Raw genomic sequence first — 20226 nt, 5'->3', positions numbered from 1 at the left:
TGCACATCGAGACAGTGTCGTTGCCACACGAGCCTCATGAGAACACTGATCTTCAATCATCGGCACAAACATGCTGATCAAAGCTGTCCTGTTCGATTTCATGGGAACTTGCCTCGACTGGCACTTTAGCATCGTATCAGCATTGCCCTCAGCTCTATCAGAGTCGCAGCGCTCGTTCGCCCTGGATTGGCGACGGACTTACTTCGATGCAAACGCGGCCCGCACAGCTCCAGGTCAGCCTCCTGAAGACATTGACATAACCCACGCCGAAACACTGGAGGCAATGCTTGACCGGCACAAAGAAGTCCAGGTGCACTTCACAGATGAAGTCAAGCAATGTTGCATCGGAGCATGATATCATCAGAAAGCCTGGCCGGAAGTCAAAGCTGCAATACAAAAGCTCAGGCAGCATGGCTACGAAGTCTTCGTGCATGCAAACGGCACCACCCGGCTCCAACTTGACCTCTGTCGATCAAGTAGGCTGTCTTTTCACATGTTGTTCTCGTCGCAGCTCCTTGGTCACATCAAACCGGCACAAGAGAACTACACGAAAGCTCTGGAAATGATCAAGCGCGAGCCGGAGGAGTGCGTTCTGGCAGCTGCGCATGCGTATGACACTAGAAGTGCGAAGAAAGCTGGATGAAGACGGTGTATGTGTACCGGTGGACTGATGATGTTGAGGAGGATCAGGAGGTTTTGAAGGGGGAGAATGATGCGTGGATTGAGGAGATGAGAGGGCTCGAGGTTGTTGTTGCAGGCTTGTGAGTGTTCACAAGTGTTTCATACCAGCTTCGTCTCGGGTTCACGAGCATCGCTTCAGCTGTTGCACATGCTGCGGACACGGAGCTTGTGGGTATAAAAGCCGCACTCCATCTTCAATATCTACCGACCACAACACTTCTTCTTACATCGTACTGTCATCAACAACAACGCGAACCACCACGACGTCAATTCAGCACACTGTCCATACGCAATGACCTCATCAGCAATCATCTCCTCACGAACGACCTCACCAGCAACGACCTCACCAGCAACGACTTCACCAACAATGGGCTCGAACCAAAAGGAGACCACCTCCACCACTGATGCTGGCCCGCGTACTGGCTTCCTCGACCTTCCGCCTGAGATCCGCAATGCGATCTACCACCTGGCACTTAACAGCCACTCCGCGTTGAAAATCCACTATTTCAGCAGAGAGAAGATTTTCCGAGTCACTCTTGTGTGGAATCCCCAACACTCATTGCCTTGGGCCGTTACACTATCAACAAACCTTCTCAGAATATGTCGCCAAGTTCACAACGAAGCCACGCCTATCCTTTACGGTAGCAACTGCTTCGAGATCCACGGTCAGGATGCGCAGGTCTTCCTGAGAGCTATCGGATCATCGAAACAATTCCTCCGGCACATTCACTACTCATGGCCTTACAACAAGCTGCACTACAAGCAGGCAGTCTCGCTGCTGAAGTACGCGACGAGGCTGCAACGACTCGACCTGCAACGTTACGGCCGAACGGCCCAAGAGCATGTCGGTGCTCTCCGTGTTCTTATGCAAGCACTTCACAAGAGCAGCGGGGCAGCAGGCCGTTCGGAGTCGGTGGTGAACATCTTGCACTTCGTTCCTTCGCTCTCAACGGTGGATGCAGAAGAACTCGCTATCGAAGCTCGAATGACAAAAGAGGTCAGAAGCGAGCTGCAGAAACTCCTGAAGTAGATGTACAATACAGAAAGACGGCTTGTGCGGGTTGTGAGAACGAGGAGTGCATTGCTTGATTGAGAGATTCGCTGAAGCTACGCGTTCCGAGGCCATATTCAGTGCACCTGCAGCGACTGGTTCTCGAAGGAGATTGCGTCATGAGACTACGGGTGCTGGTACGCACGCTTCACAATGGTCCATATGAGTCATGTACATTCTGGATCGCTGTTACACATAAGCGCGGTCACAGAAGCAAAGGCTGTGGAGGACCGGGTCTTACATGGTCGTGACGGAGGAGCAGCAGGACTTGCTCCAGCGAGAGTCGAAGATGGGTGCATATTCGGAGACTGCAGATGGAAGTGTGGTCCCAATACCGAAAGTCCTTCGCACTAACATTTCGAGTATGCCAATCTCTGTATGCATTATCAAATTTGTCCCCTCTTCCATTCCATCTCTAGAGCTACTTTAATCACGCACACTCCGATCGCCGACGCCCCAAAGAAGAGTCACACTTCACACTCAGTCCCACAGCAACCGTACAAGACATGGAGAATGCTTCGCCCCATCCAGCCTGAGCACAAATCAACATGAGCACGCCAGCAGCTCCTCCGGCAAACATGGCCGCCACCACCCCTCAACACCCAGCAAACTCGAACGCCTCACCACGCACAAGCTTCCTCGACCTCCCACTACACGTCCGCAACACGATCTACCACCTCGCCCTGCCCCGTGATGAGCCACTCGAGCTACAGCTCTCCGAACAGAATGGCGAGAAGGCCATCTCCGCCTCCTCCTCATCATCACCACCCACACCACCACATCGCCTCCCAGTAGCCCTCCTCGCCACCACGCACCAAATCAACCTCGAAGCGCTCCCCATCCTCTACAGCACCAATACCTTTACCTTCACCTCCGCCCGCGCCCTAATCACCTTCGCCACCATGATCGGATCCCAGGCCCGCGAGGTACGTCCCACCTCACACTCCACGGCTCAGCCCTCTCCCCTATACTCGAGAGACACGCACTGCACGACGCGCTCCCAAATCCTCATCCTCAGCTAACAATATAGACAGCACTTACACCACATCCGCCTCCCCACAACCCAAACGAACCAAGAACTCTACAAACAATGCGCCAGCCGACTCCGCTTCTCTCGTCACCTCGCATCGCTGGAGATTTGTGGACGGGGCTATGAGGCTGGTGAGCATGTGACGGCTTTGAAAGGGTTGATGGTGGCTTTGAAGAAGGGTGGCAGGACGGATTTGGAGGGGTTGGTAGGGGTTGTGAGGTTTTTGCCGGGCGGGGAGGGGAAGGGGGAGTTCGGAGAGGAGGATGCGGAGAGGAGGATGCGGAGAGGATGACGGAGGCGGTTCGGCGTGAGCTGCGAACGGTGCTGGGGGTGGGGAAGTGATGGGGCGGGTTGGTGGGTGTTGGGTAGAGGGTTTTGTAGGATATCTAGGGTTTAGAGGACGTGATGGGAGCAGAGAGGAGCGGAAGGTGTACTGGCAGCCTGGAAGTCACTCTGGTCTTTGAGATGGTGCGACGGTATAAAATTGGGCTACTGCAGCAAGTGAGAGTGAAGTGTTCATATCACGCTGTAAAACCAGCCAAACTAAAAAAGGTAATGTCTAAATCGTAGCCTCGCTCCGAGTGCCCGGGCCCATGGCCAATGCCGTTGAAATCATCCCTGGTATCATCGCTGTACTGTCCGACCCATCACTAAGCAGACCGCAGACCACAGACCGCCATCTCATCTGATGTCATCCCACGCGTCCCACCCAGCACTCCATGTGAGCATGTGACTGTATCACAACCCGACCCAAGATCCCGTACCAGGTGCCGTCGTACCGTCCAATGCCGAACTCCGTCCCCAAAAAGTCATTCCTTGGCGTACCTGGTACCGAAAACTCCTTGATACTGCCGATGTCGCTCCCACGGCATGATCTCACGCGACAACAGGCACAGCCTGCGCCGTGCAACTCATCTGCGGTGCCTTGTCGTCACTGATTTGCGCGACTGCTCTCGTGATGCCTTCTTTGTCGTGTTGCTTATCGGGTGGGAGTTCCCACATTCGTGAAAATGAAGGCGCTTCGGACTTGCCGTGGCATGAGCATTTGCGAACGCCTTCGTACATGCTTGCTAGGAGCTCGTTGCCGTCGCCTTTGACTGCTTGGGCCAGAGTTTCTTGATCGGGGTCCTCGGGTGAGTGAGGTTCGTCGGATTCGTCGTCGTCTGAGAATTGGTCCTCTACGAGGTCTGGTTCGTCTGTTGTTGTCGGTGATGTTTGGACACGTGCTGTGCGGGAAGGGAAGCGCTCCAGTGATAGTGCTGCGGCGTCGTCGTCTTCGTAGATCAGGTCGTCTGGGACATCGTCCTCGTCGTCCTCTTCTGTGCTTTCCGAGTCGTAACTGTGCTGTGGCGGGGGTGGTGACCTGCGTCCTAGCTGTCCTGTTGAGGGTTTGTGTTGTAGGGTGTGATCTACGTGGCCGGTTCCTTGGAATCTGACTGCTGATGCTCGTTGATACTTGGATACATCGTGCTCAATTTCCACGATTCGCAGTCGCATCGATTCGTAATGCATGAGATGGCCCACGAGAAAGCGTAGATTCCGGTCTGGTCGGCTCGCTTCGATCTGGAGTCTGCACTGCGCGCTATGCGCGATGTGGTATGCTTCCTTCAAAGACATGTCGAAGTGCTGTGCTGCCAGGTCTCGTTGGTGGGGTATTTGGTTGGCAGTCTGCTTTGCAGTATGTTCGTTGCTCGAATCGGTGTCCCGGAATCTGGTGATGAAGTTCCAGGTTGCAAGCAGCGAGGAATGTGAAAGATGAATTCGGGTTTGTTGCAAGAAATGTTTTCTTCGAGAAATTGTCGTCGTGTAGCCAGACGTAGTCACACGCGTGGTCGGTGGGAGTAGTACCGACGAGACACCGTGGCAGATTCACCGCCTGCTCCTTGCGTTGTGGTTGAGTGAGGCGGATCGACGCAAAATGCCAAGCCACTGTTTCAGGCGCGGACTTCAAGCGGCTCGAGATTTTCCCTGCAAAGGCCACGAAGACGGGGAGAGAGAGTGAGACAGGTCGGATAGATCTTGTTGGTGAAGACGAGTGGAAGAGTGGAAGAAGGAAGACTGAGTCCTACAAATGCATTGCTCATTCCAATGGCGACACCGTGTGCAAAGACCGCTTTCGGCACCAAGTTTGTAATCAGCCTCTCGATGGAGCGCCCTTTGACTCACAAGTCGCGAATGACGGGAAGATGTCACGTTGGACGCGACCACGGCTGCGCAGTCAGACTCATTGTGTTTGGGCGCCTCTTTAGGGCTGAGAAGGTCATCCAGCGCAAGCCACCATAGCATGAAGTATTCGGGGCGCGCGCTCTCTTCTGCGAGCTCGTTTCGACGTGTTTTCGACGGCTTTGGGGTGTTCTCTTCTCACGCACGAAGTCGACGATGGGAAACTGCTTACGATATCCGCAAGATAGAGTTGGCGCTACATGTATCCTTGCGTGCCTTGTAAGTTGTGCCTGAACCCTGTCAACGAGGGGCAAGGCTTGGCGAGGCAAGCGCGACAGAGCTTTTACATGCGTTTTGGTGATGGCCGTATGACGACGCTGATACCATTCCGTGTACTCAGGGTACATGTATCGCTGCCAGCCTTTAGCCTCATTGTTGGAGACGGCGACTAAAGCATATCTGACTAACCTCATAGCGTAGGTCAAGCACTAGCGAATTTGCAGCAATCGCCAGACAGCCGCGTATCGCCGACCGGTACTGTGGAGAGCTTCTCATACATGTACAGTCGTGTGTTGGCGGACAAGACTGCTGCTTGTAACTTCCGCGCAGACCCAACATGACGGAGACGAATCCTTCTTCGCGTTCTCGTCCAGGCTCCTCCGGCAACGCGCTGAGTCCACAGCAAACAGCCCGCCGTTCGCCTACTCTCAAGCCGCAGGCAATTACCACCAACACAATCTCCTCTACAACCACCACACCGCTACCCACACCGCGTAAAGAGTCGTCCTCTCTCGACCCTTCTCCTAGCGTCAGCAAGCGATCCTCCTTTGCCGAGAACCTCAACTCAAGAGGTTACCCCTCCTCGCCCCGGGCACAGCGACAGCACTCCTTTTCCGGATCAGCGTTGACCGAGCTCCTCATGCATCCCAGCAACAAGACCAATGGCGCTAGCGATCCAAAGTTCAAGGGCAGGGACTGGCGTAAGATCCAGGTGGACGAGATCATAGACCCGGCAGAGACGCGCTTTGTGGAATTGGACACTAGCATTGAAGACACCACAAAGTTGTTGGTCAGATCAGGAGCACCTAATGTCGTCTTGGTGAGAGAGTCGACCAAGACCAAGACAGCCATGACGACCTTCGACTACTCGGACCTGAACGCATACTTGCTTTTGGTGCTAGGGCTGTCGCAGCCCGATGAGCAGGCAGCCAAGTTAGCAGACAGAGCGAGGAGTGGAGAGGCTCTACCGTTGAAGGACGTTCAAGACCACCTCGGTGCACGTGTTGAGCCAGCATTCTTGCCACAGTCTGCGACTTTGACACAAGCGATGGAGATTCTAGGAGGGGGACACCACAGAATCGTGATCAACAAGGAAGGCACGACCGAAGCAGTAGGCGTGCTGACCCAGCTGAGGCTCGTGCGGTTCTTCTGGGATAACCACCAGAACTTCGCGGCCACAGAGACGCTGTACCAGATGTCGTTGAAGGAGCTGGAAGTGGGAGCAAAGGACGTGATTGCCATTAATGGTGACAAGCCCGTGGCCGATGCTCTCCGCCTGATGCATGCAGAAGGAATAACATCCCTGCCTGTCCTGGATCAGCAGCGCAATGTCGTTGGCAACATCAGTCATGTGGATGTTCGAGTGAGTGTTGTCCTGTTGGATGATGTAAGACCTTGTTTGGGTACTGACATGTTGTAGCTTCTCACAGACACGTCGGCCATACCCCTCCTCCATGGCACTTGCATACACTTCATCTCTGTCATCCTCTCCGAGCGAGGTATGTTCGATGGAAAGGACAGCTACCCGGTCTTCCACGTCACACCTTTCTCTACTCTCGCACATACGGTCGCAAAGCTCTGTGCGACCCGATCTCATCGAATGTGGATCGTTGATGCACCCTCGCCGAGCACGAGCGTTCCGCCTTCGCCAGGACCGCAACACGCTCTTCCACCTTTCGCGATGCAAAGCAGCAGCCCGAGCTTGTCACACGCGAGCCCGCAGCACAGCAATCCATCACCCATCCACCACACACCTATACAGACACCAGCGAGACAAGGGTCGGGAACGGAGCATATTAGAGACATGACTCCAGGACCACCATACACGAGCATCAACCCAGGCGTGACGATCTCGGCAGGTCAGAACCCCGGTGCTGTAATGAGTGGAAGGCTGTCTGGCGTCGTGTCGCTCACGGACGTGCTCAATCTCTTTGCAAGAGCTAGTGGCCTACATCCAACTGACCCGGAAGAGACGCGACGTAGGCGCCGACAGAGCAGCAGCTCCAGCGTGCGACCAAGCATCGATGGTGTGAGGCCAAGCATGGAGAGCTTGAAGCAGAGTCAAGATTTGTCGAGGAGTGTTGATCTGGGCAGAAGCTCAAGCCAGCACTCGAGTAAGCGTGGTTGAGCGAAGTACGACAGAAGAGCTGGGCATTGGCGTTGGTAGCGTTGCATACTGGGACAAAATGGCATGAATGATTGACGAGTGGCGTCTGCATTAGAGATAGCGATGGCGCTGGTGGTATGGTATGGTATTGATGGGGACATAGGCATGTATTCAAACTGCTGATCAGTGGCCGCCAAACTCTACGGTGTCTCCGACACACTGAAACCGATGAAGATGGCATGGCCTTCTTCAGAGGGACGCCGACGTGGTGCTGGCACGGCGAAGGATCCTGTGCCGAGTGGATGAATGGATATTGTGGACAACTTCCTCGAGCATTCTACTAACGGGACATATGGAACTGGCACCGCTACCCGTAGGGACTTTTGGAGATGCATGAACCACCGGCCTTGGCCCTGCCATGCTGGCTTGCTCACCTCACTTCATTGATACATCAAACCCGACGCACTATACATGACTTTTTCCCGTCCTGTTTCGCCTGCATGACGCCTAGCGTCCAACTTTTTCTACGCAGCCCGAGAGTGCCAACGAAGTCAAACCTCAAGCGCTGAATCAGTACGCACAACACCGGGCCGCTTCTGTTTAGCATCCTTGATATCCTCCGCCCCCTGGGCTGACTGGCATGCCCATGGCTCTCGTGGCTGCTGGATGCATTCCGCGATTGAGCTCTCTGCCAACGTCTGGGTGGATTCCTCAGCCAAAGTTCGTATGACTGACCGCCAGTGTGCCTAATCTTGCCACCACACAGAGACCCATATTGGCAGGCTTTGAGGATCGACTTTACTATTCGCCCACAGAGCAGCGTTCATAGCTCCGACGATGGGATCGTCACTCAATGGAGCATCGTCCTTAGCCCACAGCAGAAGCTCGCCGCCCGTGCGCTTCTCAACAATGTAGCGCATCAGCTCGCGACGGTGCTCCGTGACCCGTGCCCAGAAATCAACACTGGCCCTGTTGGACATTGCCGGCTCCTCATCTTCCAGCATATTCATCAGCACTTCACCAAGCAACTCTCCAGGACCTTCGCGCAGCGCACGTTCCTGGCAGAAGGGATCGTACGGCCTCTGTCGTGCAACCCCAGCACGAGCAAGTGCGCGAGTCCAGTTCGGCGCCGCAGCTACAAGCTGGATCATCATCAACCAGTCCTCAGTTGTACATGGACAGAGGGAAGAAGGCCGTGTGGGACGCCATACGCAACAACATCGCTGGGCCGCTGATGAAAACATCTTGCCCTAGGCCGACAAGCGGCCGAGCATGTCCCACTACCCCGTTGTCCGACATGTCGAACGATGGCCAGCCGGTTGCCTGGAGGTCGCTGTCTTCATCCATCACGCGTAGCGCATGGGCCAGGTATTCTGGTGATAGAGGATGCCTCCCGTCAGTATATGGCGTGATGTCGTCGTCCACGAAAAGGATATACTCCCGCCCGAGACGGACAGCGAGCATAATGCCGAAGGTGCGCTTCCAAGCAAGGTTGCTGGCCTTGTGAGCGCAGGTGAGCTCGGTGCGAGACGATTCGAAATTCGGCTGCCACTGTGATGCTATCAGAATGCAACTCCTACCGTGCAAGAATCTCGGCAACCTGGGTCATGGACCTACCGATGGATCGACTCGATCGATGTCTATACGAACGAGAGAAGCATGATCCCCAAGCACCTCACACAAGACCCCATAGTCGGCCTCGCAAGCTTCGTGGCTCTGGAGCACTACCAGCGGACACCGATGGCTAGTGGCAAGTGTTGCCAGGAACTGCAACCCATCTTTGCTTCTGGAGTAGTCGTAACTCGTCGCTACCATGATGCCGCCCTTACCACCGCCGAGGCATGGGCCCCATTCCGACAAATCGCCCTCCTGGGCTGGCAGTGCCGGTCTGTCTGGGCCGTAGAGACTGGTCGGTAGCTTCGCATGAGATGCGCGATATGGCGCTTCCAGGTCTTCGCTGAACTCGGGAGGGGGATCGAAGGATGCTGTGCGTTTCGAGGCATCGTGAGTCTTTCATGTACGCTGCTGACCGAATTCTCTTTGCGATGATCAGCATGTGTTTGGGGCCGATCATCAGTCGCTACATCATCAGTCGATATGGCTGGGCGTGGATCTATTACATCTCAGCAATTGTCTGTGGCATTGCTGCAATTTCTTTCGCATGCATGCGAGAGTCTAGACCTTCACTTCTGCTGCGCCGGATCGTCAACACTATTCGCAAGCGGACTGGCGACACAGCGTTGCATACCTCCAACCTCGACTACTACCCGGACGTGCGCACCTTCATCCAGGATGCTGTTTCCGACCGATTCACCTCTTCTTCACCGAGATCATCGTGTTTTGCGTGGCGCTGCGCATCGCTGCGACCATCTCACTGATCTATCTGTTCGCAGAGGTGATGCCTGGCATCTTCGACGCCTATGACCCCCCACTAGGTCCTTTTGAAAAGATTATACCCTGGATTGCAATTCTCGCTGGCCTGTTGTTTAGCATCTTCACTCGTTCGTGGGACTATTGGAGGCTTCGACAACACAAAGCAGCAGACATCACGCCGGAAGATAAGCTCGCAAGCTTTGCCTTTGCCGCTCCGAGTTTGGCGATTGGACTCTGGTGGTTCGCGTGGACAGTGCCAGATCACGAGGATACGCAGGCTGCTGTATCGTGGGTGGTGCCTGCCATGAGCCTTGTGTTCATCGGCTGGGCATTGAACGAGTTCGACATGGTCCTCGCAGGCTACTTGACCGATACGTACAACGCGTATTCTTCGAGCGCGTTCGGAGCCATGAATCTGGTCCGCTGTGTCCTAAGCTCGGTATTTCCTCTCGTGGCTCCGAAGCCTTATGGAAGCTTGGGAACTCACTTGGCGGGAACAGTCCTGGCTGCCGCAGCGACAGCCTTCTGTCTGGTACCGCCGATCTTCCTAAGATATGGCGCTGCGATCAGAGGGAAGAGCAAAGTCGCGGTCGTGAGTGCAGTACTAAATAACGAGGATCAGACGATGTCATGAACGAGAGGGCGAAGAGTTGTTGTAGCACAGCTGATAGAGAAAGAGAGAGACGTACGCAACGATGAATGGCAAGTTATCGTCCACCAACCTATCTAAGATAGCAGTGAATCCGTCTCCGAGAAGGCGCACAATGATCCTTCTTTCAAGCTCTGCCCCTAGTCAAGAAGGATCCGAACCACCTGCAGCGAGTGGTCTTGGCATTGACCAAGGATTAGGGCTGCTGACTTCAGCTGGTGCATGGGCAGGAGCGAAACATAAACTGCAAGGCACGGGAACGACACTTCTTCGTCAGAACATTCGAGACTGACATGACACCTGAGACCGACATGACGGACAACACTACCAAAGCAATGGCGAAGCCATCCCAGATCTTGCTCTTTTCACTCCCACGGTCTGGATGCCACTTGCTGGAGAAGATGGTCTTCTCGAAGCAAGAGAATTGGAAATGGTGCTGGCATCCATATTCGAACAACGCGCCGCAGTTGTATCAGTGGATGCAGAAAGATGACCTCGGTCTACCAGCCGACGAGGATCGGGAGAAGTATGTTGAGGTGTCGAAAGCAGCTGGCGAGACGTGGAGACGTGATCTTGAGGAAGCTGAGGAGAATGTAAGGATGCCAATCGATTTCACAGGGGGAGGATCTAAGATAAATCGAATCAGAACCAAACCCTCTACGTCCACAACCACGCCGCCTTCCTCGTCTCCCCAGAACGGCTCGTCCAAGTTCTGACCAAGCCTGCTGCTGCACCTCCCCAAGACCCCAAACACAACTGGACCCACGCCCCCTCCTCCCTTCTCCTCCACCCCGGCACTCTCCCAATCTTCACAGTCCGCAACGCCACCCTGACCATCCCCTCCAACTATCGCGCCACCGGCACTCTCTACAAAGGCAACACAACCGCCAACCGCCGCGAAAACATCCACATGTTCTGGCAGCGAAGCTTGTACGGCTGGTTCGTAGCGAATGAGGTGCAGCCGGTAGTGGTTGATGCGGACGATTACATGACGTCGGAATCATTCGTGAGACATCTCACTGCGTCAATTGGGCTAGACCCCGAGAGGGCGATTGTGAGGTGGGAGAAGGTACGATTTTCGGGCCCGACTTTGTTGACATTGTTTGATGCTGACAAGGAACAGATGTCCGAGGAGGCGAAGGAGAACATGCACCGGATGCTGATTCAAATCCAAGCCACGCTTGTGGGTAGCGAGGGGATCAAGCCGGAGCGGGCAGGGAGGAACCTCGATCTTGAGGCGGAGAGGAGAAAGTGGGAGGAGGAATTTGATGCGGACGAGGTGAAGATGATCAGGGAGCTGGTGGATGTGGCGATGCCGGAGTATGAGTATTTGAGGGAGAGGAGGCTGACGTGTGAGCAGAAGGTCCCAATGGTGGACAGCCGGTACTGTGCTGGTACACTAGAGAGGGCGCAGCATAAGTGGGCATAACGTGAGAGCAGAGGATAGAGAGAATGTAGCTGTGATGAAGACAGTATGCCTTGGTCAATTCCTGAATGCAGCTCGCCGTTGTAAGCGTTCCACGTGCCGCCACACCGCCAGCGGAACGAAGCAAGGGATGGCCTCAGGAATGTCGACGAGTCACGGGCCGATTGTTCGAGTTGTGCCATGTCCATGTCTTTGTTTTGACGGCGAATTGTGTTCTTGTGATGTTCATGTCACGGTCGAGTACAGGGGACTGGGAAGGAACGAGCGAAACGCAGGGTTAGCAGACCCTGGTTCACCTGATTGGCCGGGAGTGCGCGACGGCCGACGGGAGCCTTCGCCAGAATCAAGTTAGAACTATTGATCGCCAGCTTTCTTTCACGTTTCGGCACAACAACGAGCAGCAGCGCTTGACGCTGCCCATACACCGACTCTCTCGCGCAACAGCATAGGTACCCTGCGATAGCTGGATTACTCGAGCTTCACTCAGCATACAACCAGCTCACATCCTTCGGCGCATGGAAGCACGCGCATAGAGCGACGCGTTTCGAGGGCTTCCCCACAATTTCTCGAAACAACGGGAATTCCAACGGACAACACATCACCACCATGTCGCTGCTTCCTCCAGAGGCGCACAACCAGTTGGTGCAGCTCCTGCAAGGCCTACAGGCCACCGATAATCCCACGCGAACAAAGGCGGAAGAGCAGCTCAACACAGCATGGGTGGCACAGCGACCAGATGTCCTTCTCATGGGCCTCGCCGAGCAGATGGAGGGCGCAACTGATGAGGGCGTGAGTAGTCTACGAGATAAGTATGGCAGGGAACTACTGACTCGACTCAGACGCGATCCTTCGCCGCTGTCATCTTCCGCCGAATCGCGACTCGAACCACTAAAGACGCTTCATCTGGCGAAAACAAGGAAGTCTTTCTCCAGCTCAACAACGAGTCGAAGACTGCCATCCGATCGAAGTTGCTACAGTGCTACGCAAACGAGTCCAAGAAGTCGGTGCGCCACAAGATCGCGGATGCTGTGGCGGAGATTGCGAGACAGTACACGGATGAGACAATCTATGGTAAGTCATACGAGCCCCGAGAAGGCCGGACGAGCAGGGCACGCTTTGGACGGAAAGGATGATGGTGGCGTTTGCTTTTCGGATGAGTTGATATACTGACCTTCTGTGTAGCTCCAGACGGTTCGCGAGACACTTGGCCCGACCTCCTCAATGCCCTCTACCAAGCAAGCCAATCACCCGATGCAAACCTACGCGAGTCCGCCTTCCGTATCTTCGAGACAACACCCGGCATCATCGAGAAGCAGCACGAGGACATCATTGTGGCCGTCTTCCAAAAGGGTATCAAGGACGAAGATGTCAACGTTCGAATCGCAACCATGACCGCCTTCTCTTCCTTCTTCCAATCGCTCAACAAGAAGGCGCAACCAAAGTACTACATCTTGATCCCAGACATTCTCAGCACCCTCGTCCCACTCAAGGATGATCATGAGTCGGATCTTCTTACCAAGGCGCTCATGGCTGTCATTGAGCTGGCTGAAGTTGCATCAAAGGCATTCAAGGGAGTCTTTGGCCCACTGGTGCAAATTTGCATACAGATGATCCAGGATAAAGAGCTGGATGACCAGGCCCGCCAGAATGCGCTTGAGCTCATGGCTACGTTTGCCGACTACAACCCAAAGATGTGCAAGCAGGACAAGAACTATATTAACGATATGGTGACGCAATGTCTTGCTCTCATGACGGATGTTGGTATCGACGACCACGATGCAGAGGAGTGGAATTCGCAAGAGGATGTCGACTTTGACGAGAGCGACTCGAACCACGTTGCGGGTGAGCAGACAATGGATCGCCTCGCGAACAAGATCGGCGGCAAGGACCTCCTCCCTCCAACCTTCACCTGGCTTCCGCGGATGCTGCAATCTGCTGCCTGGAGAGACAAGCACGCAGCGCTGATGTGCATATCTGCCATCTCGGAAGGTTGCGCCGACATCATGGAAGGCGAGCTTCAGCAGGTGCTGCAACTCCTCATGCCGACACTCACAGATGCTCACCCACGAGTCCGATGGGCTGCTTGCAACGCTCTTGGCCAAATGAGTACCGACTTCAAGGGCACCATGCAGACCAAGTACCACCAACTTGTGCTCCCAGCTCTCATCGAGACCTTGACTGCCCCCGAGCCAAGAGTCCAGTCGCACGCCGCTGCAGCTCTTGTCAACTTCTGCGAGGAAGCGGAGAAGGAGATCCTCGAGCCCTACCTGGACAGACTGCTCACCAACCTAATGCAGCTCTTGAGAAGTCCCAAGCGGTTCGTTCAGGAGCAGGCCCTGTCTACCATCGCCACTGTCGCCGACTCAGCTGAAAGCACATTCGGGAAGTGGTACCCCGAACTCATGCCAGCGCTCTTCTCGGTACTGCAAGAGCCGAACGAGAAGGAGAAGCGACTGCTCCGAGCCAAGGCCATGGAGTGCGCAACTCTTATCGCTCTTGCCGTTGGCAAGGAACGCATGGGTCAAGATGCTCTCAACCTCGTTCAGGTCCTGGGCAGCGTGCAGGCCAACATTGTTGACGACGACGACCCCCAAGAAAGCTATCTGCTACACTGCTGGGGACGAATGTGCCGAGTGCTAGGTCAGGACTTCGTGCCATATCTACCCACAGTCATGCCGCCACTCATGAAATTGGCGCAAGCCAAGGCGGACATTCAGTTACTGGACGACGAGGAGAACGTGGCCCAGATTGAGCAAGAGGAGGGTTGGGAGCTTGTGCCACTCAAAGGTAAATACATCGGCATCAAGACCAGCACACTCGACGACAAGTTCATGGCTATTGAGCTTATTACGGTCTACGCGTCGAACCTCGAGGCCGGCTTCGCACCATACGTTACGGAGATCATGGACAAGGTTGCGATCAGTGGCCTAGCTTTCTTCTTCCACGACCCAGTCCGTGTTGCTTCTGCAAAGGCCGTTCCACAGCTGCTCAACTCATTCAAGGTCGCGTATGGCGTCAACTCAGAACAATACCTCAACCTCTGGAAGATAACCATCGAGAAGATCCTTGAAGTTCTGGAGACAGAGCCAGCGATCGAGACTCTTGCCGAGATGTATCAGTGCTTCTACGAGGCTGTAGAGGTTTCTGGCAAGGACAGCCTTTCGAACGACCACATGGCGACGTTTATCACCTCGGCCGAGAGCGTGCTCAAGGACTACCAGCAACGAGTCAACGAGCGCGCTGAGGAAGCTAATGAACGCGAAGACGGCGAAGAGCCTGGCGAAGACTACGAATTCGCAGTTGAGGACGATCAAACTCTGCTTAGCGACATGAACAAAGCCTTCCACACCATCTTCAAGCACCAACAACAAAGCTTCCTCCCACACTGGGAGCGCCTGCTCAACTACTACGACCTCTTCGTCCACAGCCAAGACGCCACACAGCGACAATGGGCTCTTTGCATCCTCGATGATGTGCTCGAGTTCTGCGGTCCTGCTTCCTGGAACTACTACTCGTACATCGCTCAGCCTCTGGTCGACGGGATGCGGGACGACCAGGCTGCGAACCGACAAGCTGCTTGCTACGGTGTCGGCGTTGCTGCACATAAAGGTGGCGAGCCTTGGGCTGAGTTCGTTGCCGGCAGTCTCCCAATCCTCTTCGACGTGACACGAAGACCCAACGCACGATCCGACGACGACGCCTTCGCTACCGAAAACGCTTGCGCTAGTATCGCAAAAGTTCTGCATTTCAACCACAGCAAGGTGCAGAACGCTTCGGAGGTAGTCGCTGGCTGGATCGACACACTGCCGGCCACCAACGACGAGGAGGCTGCGCCCTACGCATATGCTTTCCTGGCGCAACTCATCGATGACCAGCAGCCTGCGGTGATGTCGAGAGCTGCTGACTGCTTCAAGTTCATTGCTCAGGCTCTGGAGGCAGAGACACTACAAGGACAGATGGCGCAGCGGATAGTGGCGGCTGGACGTAAGCTGATTGCTACTGCTGGGCTTAACGCTGATCAGCTGTTGAACGGTCTGCCGCCTGAGACGCAGCAGACTGTGCGGACGTTGTTTGGGTAGGTTCCGCCAGTTGTGACGGCGAGGTATGGGGAGTAGGCGAGGAAGTGGCGACGTGATTGAAGTAGACACGAATGATATCCATGTTCGAGCATCAATATCGTATCCTGAATGTGTTTTCCCGACCTCATACTGAGATAGTGAGACCCTTTGCAGACGATCGCATCGGGTCTAGTGTGATTCAGACCCTGCACGCGACTGCACTTGGCGACTTGCACTTTCCCTTGAACTCTTGTCATCTCGTGAACATCGCCTCAACACAATCATTGCGGGCTTCACGTACATTGGACTCCAGCAATCGGTGCAGCATTTGATTCTCAAGCGCCATCTTTCGTTTCCTCCCTTTGTTGAATACTGCTGAACACTACCTCTATTGGACCAGCCGGAACCTACCTCATCACACACTGGAGACAGGATCTTGGACCTTAGAAATTGGACTCGGACTAGGTCTTTGGCTGGCTCGTAGCTTCCCTGCGTAGTGGATCGAGTGATCGGGCTATTCTTCAGGAAGCGGTGGAGTTGAGACTGTCAACTTGACCTGGGAAGACTGGATGCTGGTGATCCCGAATTTGACGGGTTGAACCTTCGGTCTAATTCTTGCAATTGGTCTAATTCTTGCAATTGAGCTCTATAGATGCTGGGTATCTTGCCATGGCGTCTAGGCAATGTTGGTTTCCTGGCAGCTGCACCTCTTTCAAAGAGCTGTCAGAGCCTTGGAGCCGAAACTTCAGTCTCAGCGAACGCTTATTGCGGCGCAAATGGACCGATGAGGAGGCACGCATACTGATAGACTCGCGCAATGCAGGAGACACGGCAGCTCAGACCAGCCTCTTGCTACGAGGTCGTTCTGTGGTTGCTATCGCAACCCGCTACTCGAAACTTGTGAGGCTTGGTATCGTCGATAGCGCACACGGACATCAGAAGTGGACACCCGAGGACACCGAACGTATTATGGCCGCCAAGGCTCGAGGGATGACAGTAGCCGCTGTTCGAGATCTGTTTCCTCCAGAAGCCGAGAATCAGTCGCAGCACGATACGCTAAGTTGTCTAGATTTCCACCTACCGACGTTGGAGGTAAGTCGCATCATCGCCATCGTTTTATTTCGGAGCAGGATCGCACGTTGCTCAAGTTGCGACAGGAAAATAAGTCGTGGACCGACATCGCGCGATCGCTGCCAGGTCGTTCGGGCGCCGCACTTTACCAGTGATTCCTTGAACTCGTGCCTCCCCACAGCGAGACAGCAGATCCAGGTCTGGAGCCATCGTCTTAAGCCCAGAAAAGATCGAAGTATTCGAGAGACTCGCAACGGAGAACGCTTCCGGCCCACAGATCGCAGACGCACTCAATATGTCGGTGAAAACAATCACACAGAAATTGCGTCAATGGCGATTGGGAGCAAACCCTTGGCAAGGTCGAACGCGGACAAAATTGTGGAGTAGAGACTCACTTGAGGATCTGAGGTCGATGTATGTCGCGGGCTATTCGCGGGACGACATCGCTCAAAAGCTGGATCGATCGCTGCTCTCTGTCAAATACAAGCTAGACTTTCTGATAAGTCAAGACCCGTCGCTAAAAAGGAAGCACTCTTCGGGCGGGTCTGTACAGCGTGACGGTACACAATCGCCCTCTACATGAGGAGTGGGAACAAATCGAATGTTGAGTTTAACAGCCAAGCATGACGACGATCGGCGCGCTTTGTACAATGCGCTACACAGCTGGGAGCTGGATGGAAGTGAAGTGACTCATTGGGGGTCTGAAGATGCCGTCTGAATCATCTTCTGCCCTTATCTTCTTTCCATTGTTTCAATGCATACTCTCCCTGCTATGCAATCCCCGATCTTTCAGGTGGCTCGTAGTGCACAAAGTCACCGGGAGAATCTCATGCCCAGGGAACAGGAGCTCGCCATTGCGCGGAGAACCTCTCAGAACACCGCACAAACCTCACAGAACACCGTACCCAGCCAGCTTTATCCTGCACCCGGTCCCTCACCAACTGGATCCGATGCTTGACGTACCTCTGCACCACCGTCTCCTGCACTCGCAGCTCGAATAGCGGCAAAGGCGCTTTGATGTACCTGTACACCCCCCCGGATGGGACGGCGGTTCTCGTAGCCAATGCAGTCAATGAAGACGTTGAGACTCCGCTTGAACGTCTCGGTGGCATAGTCGATAGGGATGTGATCGAAATCGATGTCGATCTTTGTTTCGTAGTAGTATGGTAGGAATTCGCGTTGAAGGACTCTGCAGGTGCGTGTGATGGGGGGGGGGGCTGCTGGAAGACTCGGCCGTCGATGATTGCGAAGGTGTCGATGGCGATGTTCTCGATGGGGGTGGCGTTGTTGATGGTGTATTTCACGATTATGAGCCACATTTCGGTTGGGAGTCTGGGGAGGCCTCGGCGCTGCAGATAGACTAGGTCAGCCTTGGTCGATTGTTTTGTGTGGTTCAGCACGTGTTCTCACCACTGGTGCTACCGGCGGTGTACTACCGGTGTGTTTGTGTTGTTGACTTTTCTCTTGGTGCGCATGATGGATGATCAATTCCGTATGCTGATGAGATATGCGGATGTAAAGCTGCAAAATCAGCTGGTGGTGTTACAGTACGAAAGGTGTTCAGAAACACGAAGCCAAATCAAGCTCACTCGCGGCATTGCTGGTGATTACTGCTGTTGCAGAATTTCACAATCCCTTGCAGGCAAGATCTTTCCGTTCAATCAGGGAGTAGCAGCCGGTCTGACGTGGTGATGGCTGCAAGTGCTGTCCTCTTGTCCATACTGCACAGTGCGAACCCGAGAACACCCCATTGCAGCACTCCTGCCGCTACACAAACGTCACCGTGGCAATCGAGTACTGCTCGAGCTTGGAACTTGCCTCCATCCCGTTGCTCAAGCGTGGTGTTATGCGCTTGTACTCCAGCTCATGCAGCTCGAATTCCACTTTCCAATCGACCGACAGCTCCTTCCTCAAAGTATCCATCGGCGCATAAGACCAGACTCCAATGCTGATGACTCCCATGAGCAGCCTGTTGTGTTTGCCAATCGCTCGGAGCCATATACCAACCGCCTGACACGAGGTTGTGTGTGCAAGGACGTAGCGAAGAGGTGTGTTCTTGTAGTAGTATAGTAGTAGCTCCTGCCTCAGGATTCGACAAGTGCGGGCGATGGCTGGTTGCTGGGTCCATGGTGTGCTACATCTCTCGTCGCGCGCCCACCAGATAGCGCGGTAGGTGAGAGGAGGCTTGTTATCGACGACGAGCTTGCCGATGTTGCTCCAGATTTCAGGTGGCAGGTCGAGGAGGCGGAAATACTGGCGCTTGTTAGCTGGCTCGAGGACTACATGATTCAGCGGTCGGTGTGGTCACCTGAGTTCTGGAGAGTTCTGCTTCGTGTAACATTTTGTAAGGCTATTTTGTGGTGGTCGATGTGGTGGTCGATGTGAATATTTGAGGTGAAGAAAGAATGGGGATGATGGATGGCGCAGCTACGTTGATCGGCACCAGCCGCACAGAGGGCGAGCCAAGCGTGGAGACCATATGGACTCGAGCACTGGCCTAGAATACCAGGACACTCCAATTTCGCCAGCCGCGGCTCGTTGGAGGCAGTAACATCATCCGCTCTACATCTCCGATGCAGAGGCCGACAGCCCAGTGGTCTTTTTTGAGCGCGTCTGCTACTGTTTCGGAAGACATCTGAAAGCCCATGAATATGCCGCGCAGCTGTGACCGCTTCTCAGGCCCAATGGCCAGCAGCCACCTGCCCACCCTCTCGATACACGTGAAACTGCCGTTCGCATCCAACAGTATTCTGGTCTTGTGGTAGTGAGGCAGGAGCTCATGCCGGAGCGCTCTGCAAGTGCGTGTGATGGCTGGCTGGTAAACTTCTGCGGGATCGAGATGGGGCTTTTTCGAGAATGTCTGATGTGATCTGGGTTGACTGTCGCTGTCGCCTGGGCCCATCGTAAGTACCGTCCCTGGAGCCCAAAGCCTTCGTGTAAGGATGCCTGTTGGCGTTGTTTACGAGACGTGTGGCAGGACTGCGACATGGAGGCCAACGCACGAGGTTGGAGGGCGTCTTATGGCGCTACAATTCTCCGGCGGCAGCATGCACTTGCTCTTCGGTGATCTCAAAGTTGCCTCGATGCGCGATGCCACCAGCAAACGTGTCATACCATTCATGCTTAGGGAGGGATTTCGCTGAGCTATAGACCATTATGATAGCGGCCGGGTCAGCAATCTGCCCGAGATCTGGCGTGAGTCGTACCATGTTGGCATATTTGACGTGGTCTGGACGTTGAAAGTCTCGAGCTCGAGTGAAGCGGGTTGCCGTACCAGAGTGGTGTCATTGAAGCTCAGAAAGGTCCTCGGGGGTGGCGATATGGGTGTAAGCAACGCT

The 20226-nt window shown here is 54.6% G+C and overlaps 11 protein-coding genes across 11 annotated transcripts; 7 read left to right on the top strand and 4 right to left on the bottom strand.

Moving 5' to 3' along the window:
- Nucleotides 1–410: 410 nt before the first annotated feature.
- Nucleotides 411–643, top strand: CLAFUR5_12991 (uncharacterized protein; the record flags this gene model as incomplete). Its single annotated transcript, XM_047912139.1, has 2 exons — nucleotides 411–476; nucleotides 512–643. 2 exons carry the CDS (start codon nucleotides 411–413, stop codon nucleotides 641–643), a joined length of 198 nt encoding a protein of 65 aa, XP_047767747.1.
- Nucleotides 644–1048: 405 nt separating this feature from the next.
- On the top strand, nucleotides 1049–1711 carry CLAFUR5_12990 (uncharacterized protein; the record flags this gene model as incomplete). The annotated part of the gene is made up of 1 exon (XM_047912138.1): nucleotides 1049–1711. The coding sequence occupies one exon, from the start codon at nucleotides 1049–1051 to the stop codon at nucleotides 1709–1711; it is 663 nt and encodes a 220-aa protein (XP_047767748.1).
- Nucleotides 1712–2280: 569 nt separating this feature from the next.
- CLAFUR5_12989 (uncharacterized protein) lies at nucleotides 2281–3054 on the top strand (the record flags this gene model as incomplete). The annotated part of the gene is made up of 2 exons (XM_047912137.1): nucleotides 2281–2658; nucleotides 2767–3054. The coding sequence occupies 2 exons, from the start codon at nucleotides 2281–2283 to the stop codon at nucleotides 3052–3054; spliced, it is 666 nt and encodes a 221-aa protein (XP_047767889.1).
- Nucleotides 3055–3638: 584 nt separating this feature from the next.
- On the bottom strand, nucleotides 3639–4379 carry CLAFUR5_12988 (uncharacterized protein; the record flags this gene model as incomplete). Its single annotated transcript, XM_047912136.1, has 1 exon — nucleotides 3639–4379. One exon carries the CDS (start codon nucleotides 4377–4379, stop codon nucleotides 3639–3641), a length of 741 nt encoding a protein of 246 aa, XP_047767888.1.
- Nucleotides 4380–5541: 1162 nt separating this feature from the next.
- CLAFUR5_12987 (uncharacterized protein) lies at nucleotides 5542–7332 on the top strand (the record flags this gene model as incomplete). Its single annotated transcript, XM_047912135.1, has 2 exons — nucleotides 5542–6567; nucleotides 6625–7332. The coding sequence occupies 2 exons, from the start codon at nucleotides 5542–5544 to the stop codon at nucleotides 7330–7332; spliced, it is 1734 nt and encodes a 577-aa protein (XP_047767887.1).
- Nucleotides 7333–8057: 725 nt separating this feature from the next.
- Nucleotides 8058–8465, bottom strand: CLAFUR5_12986 (uncharacterized protein; the record flags this gene model as incomplete). The annotated part of the gene is made up of 1 exon (XM_047912134.1): nucleotides 8058–8465. One exon carries the CDS (start codon nucleotides 8463–8465, stop codon nucleotides 8058–8060), a length of 408 nt encoding a protein of 135 aa, XP_047767886.1.
- Nucleotides 8466–9709: 1244 nt separating this feature from the next.
- On the top strand, nucleotides 9710–10318 carry CLAFUR5_12985 (Efflux pump FUB11; the record flags this gene model as incomplete). The annotated part of the gene is made up of 1 exon (XM_047912133.1): nucleotides 9710–10318. One exon carries the CDS (start codon nucleotides 9710–9712, stop codon nucleotides 10316–10318), a length of 609 nt encoding a protein of 202 aa, XP_047767885.1.
- Nucleotides 10319–10626: 308 nt separating this feature from the next.
- On the top strand, nucleotides 10627–11762 carry CLAFUR5_12984 (Pyrrolopyrazine biosynthesis cluster protein F; the record flags this gene model as incomplete). Its single annotated transcript, XM_047912132.1, has 2 exons — nucleotides 10627–10926; nucleotides 10980–11762. 2 exons carry the CDS (start codon nucleotides 10627–10629, stop codon nucleotides 11760–11762), a joined length of 1083 nt encoding a protein of 360 aa, XP_047767884.1.
- A 603-nt stretch (nucleotides 11763–12365) lies between these two features.
- On the top strand, nucleotides 12366–15838 carry CLAFUR5_12983 (Importin subunit beta-3; the record flags this gene model as incomplete). The annotated part of the gene is made up of 3 exons (XM_047912131.1): nucleotides 12366–12548; nucleotides 12578–12830; nucleotides 12942–15838. 3 exons carry the CDS (start codon nucleotides 12366–12368, stop codon nucleotides 15836–15838), a joined length of 3333 nt encoding a protein of 1110 aa, XP_047767790.1.
- A 2817-nt stretch (nucleotides 15839–18655) lies between these two features.
- CLAFUR5_12982 (uncharacterized protein) lies at nucleotides 18656–19229 on the bottom strand (the record flags this gene model as incomplete). The annotated part of the gene is made up of 2 exons (XM_047912130.1): nucleotides 18656–19141; nucleotides 19197–19229. 2 exons carry the CDS (start codon nucleotides 19227–19229, stop codon nucleotides 18656–18658), a joined length of 519 nt encoding a protein of 172 aa, XP_047767789.1.
- Nucleotides 19230–19914: 685 nt separating this feature from the next.
- On the bottom strand, nucleotides 19915–20097 carry CLAFUR5_12981 (uncharacterized protein; the record flags this gene model as incomplete). The annotated part of the gene is made up of 1 exon (XM_047912129.1): nucleotides 19915–20097. One exon carries the CDS (start codon nucleotides 20095–20097, stop codon nucleotides 19915–19917), a length of 183 nt encoding a protein of 60 aa, XP_047767787.1.
- Nucleotides 20098–20226: the final 129 nt, after the last annotated feature.

The sequence above is a fragment of the Fulvia fulva genome, chromosome 11, assembly GCF_020509005.1.
Source record: "Fulvia fulva chromosome 11, complete sequence".
Lineage (NCBI taxonomy): Eukaryota > Fungi > Ascomycota > Dothideomycetes > Mycosphaerellales > Mycosphaerellaceae > Fulvia > Fulvia fulva.
Note: the sequence above shows the minus strand (reverse complement) of the source record. Positions and strands in the feature narration are given on the sequence as shown.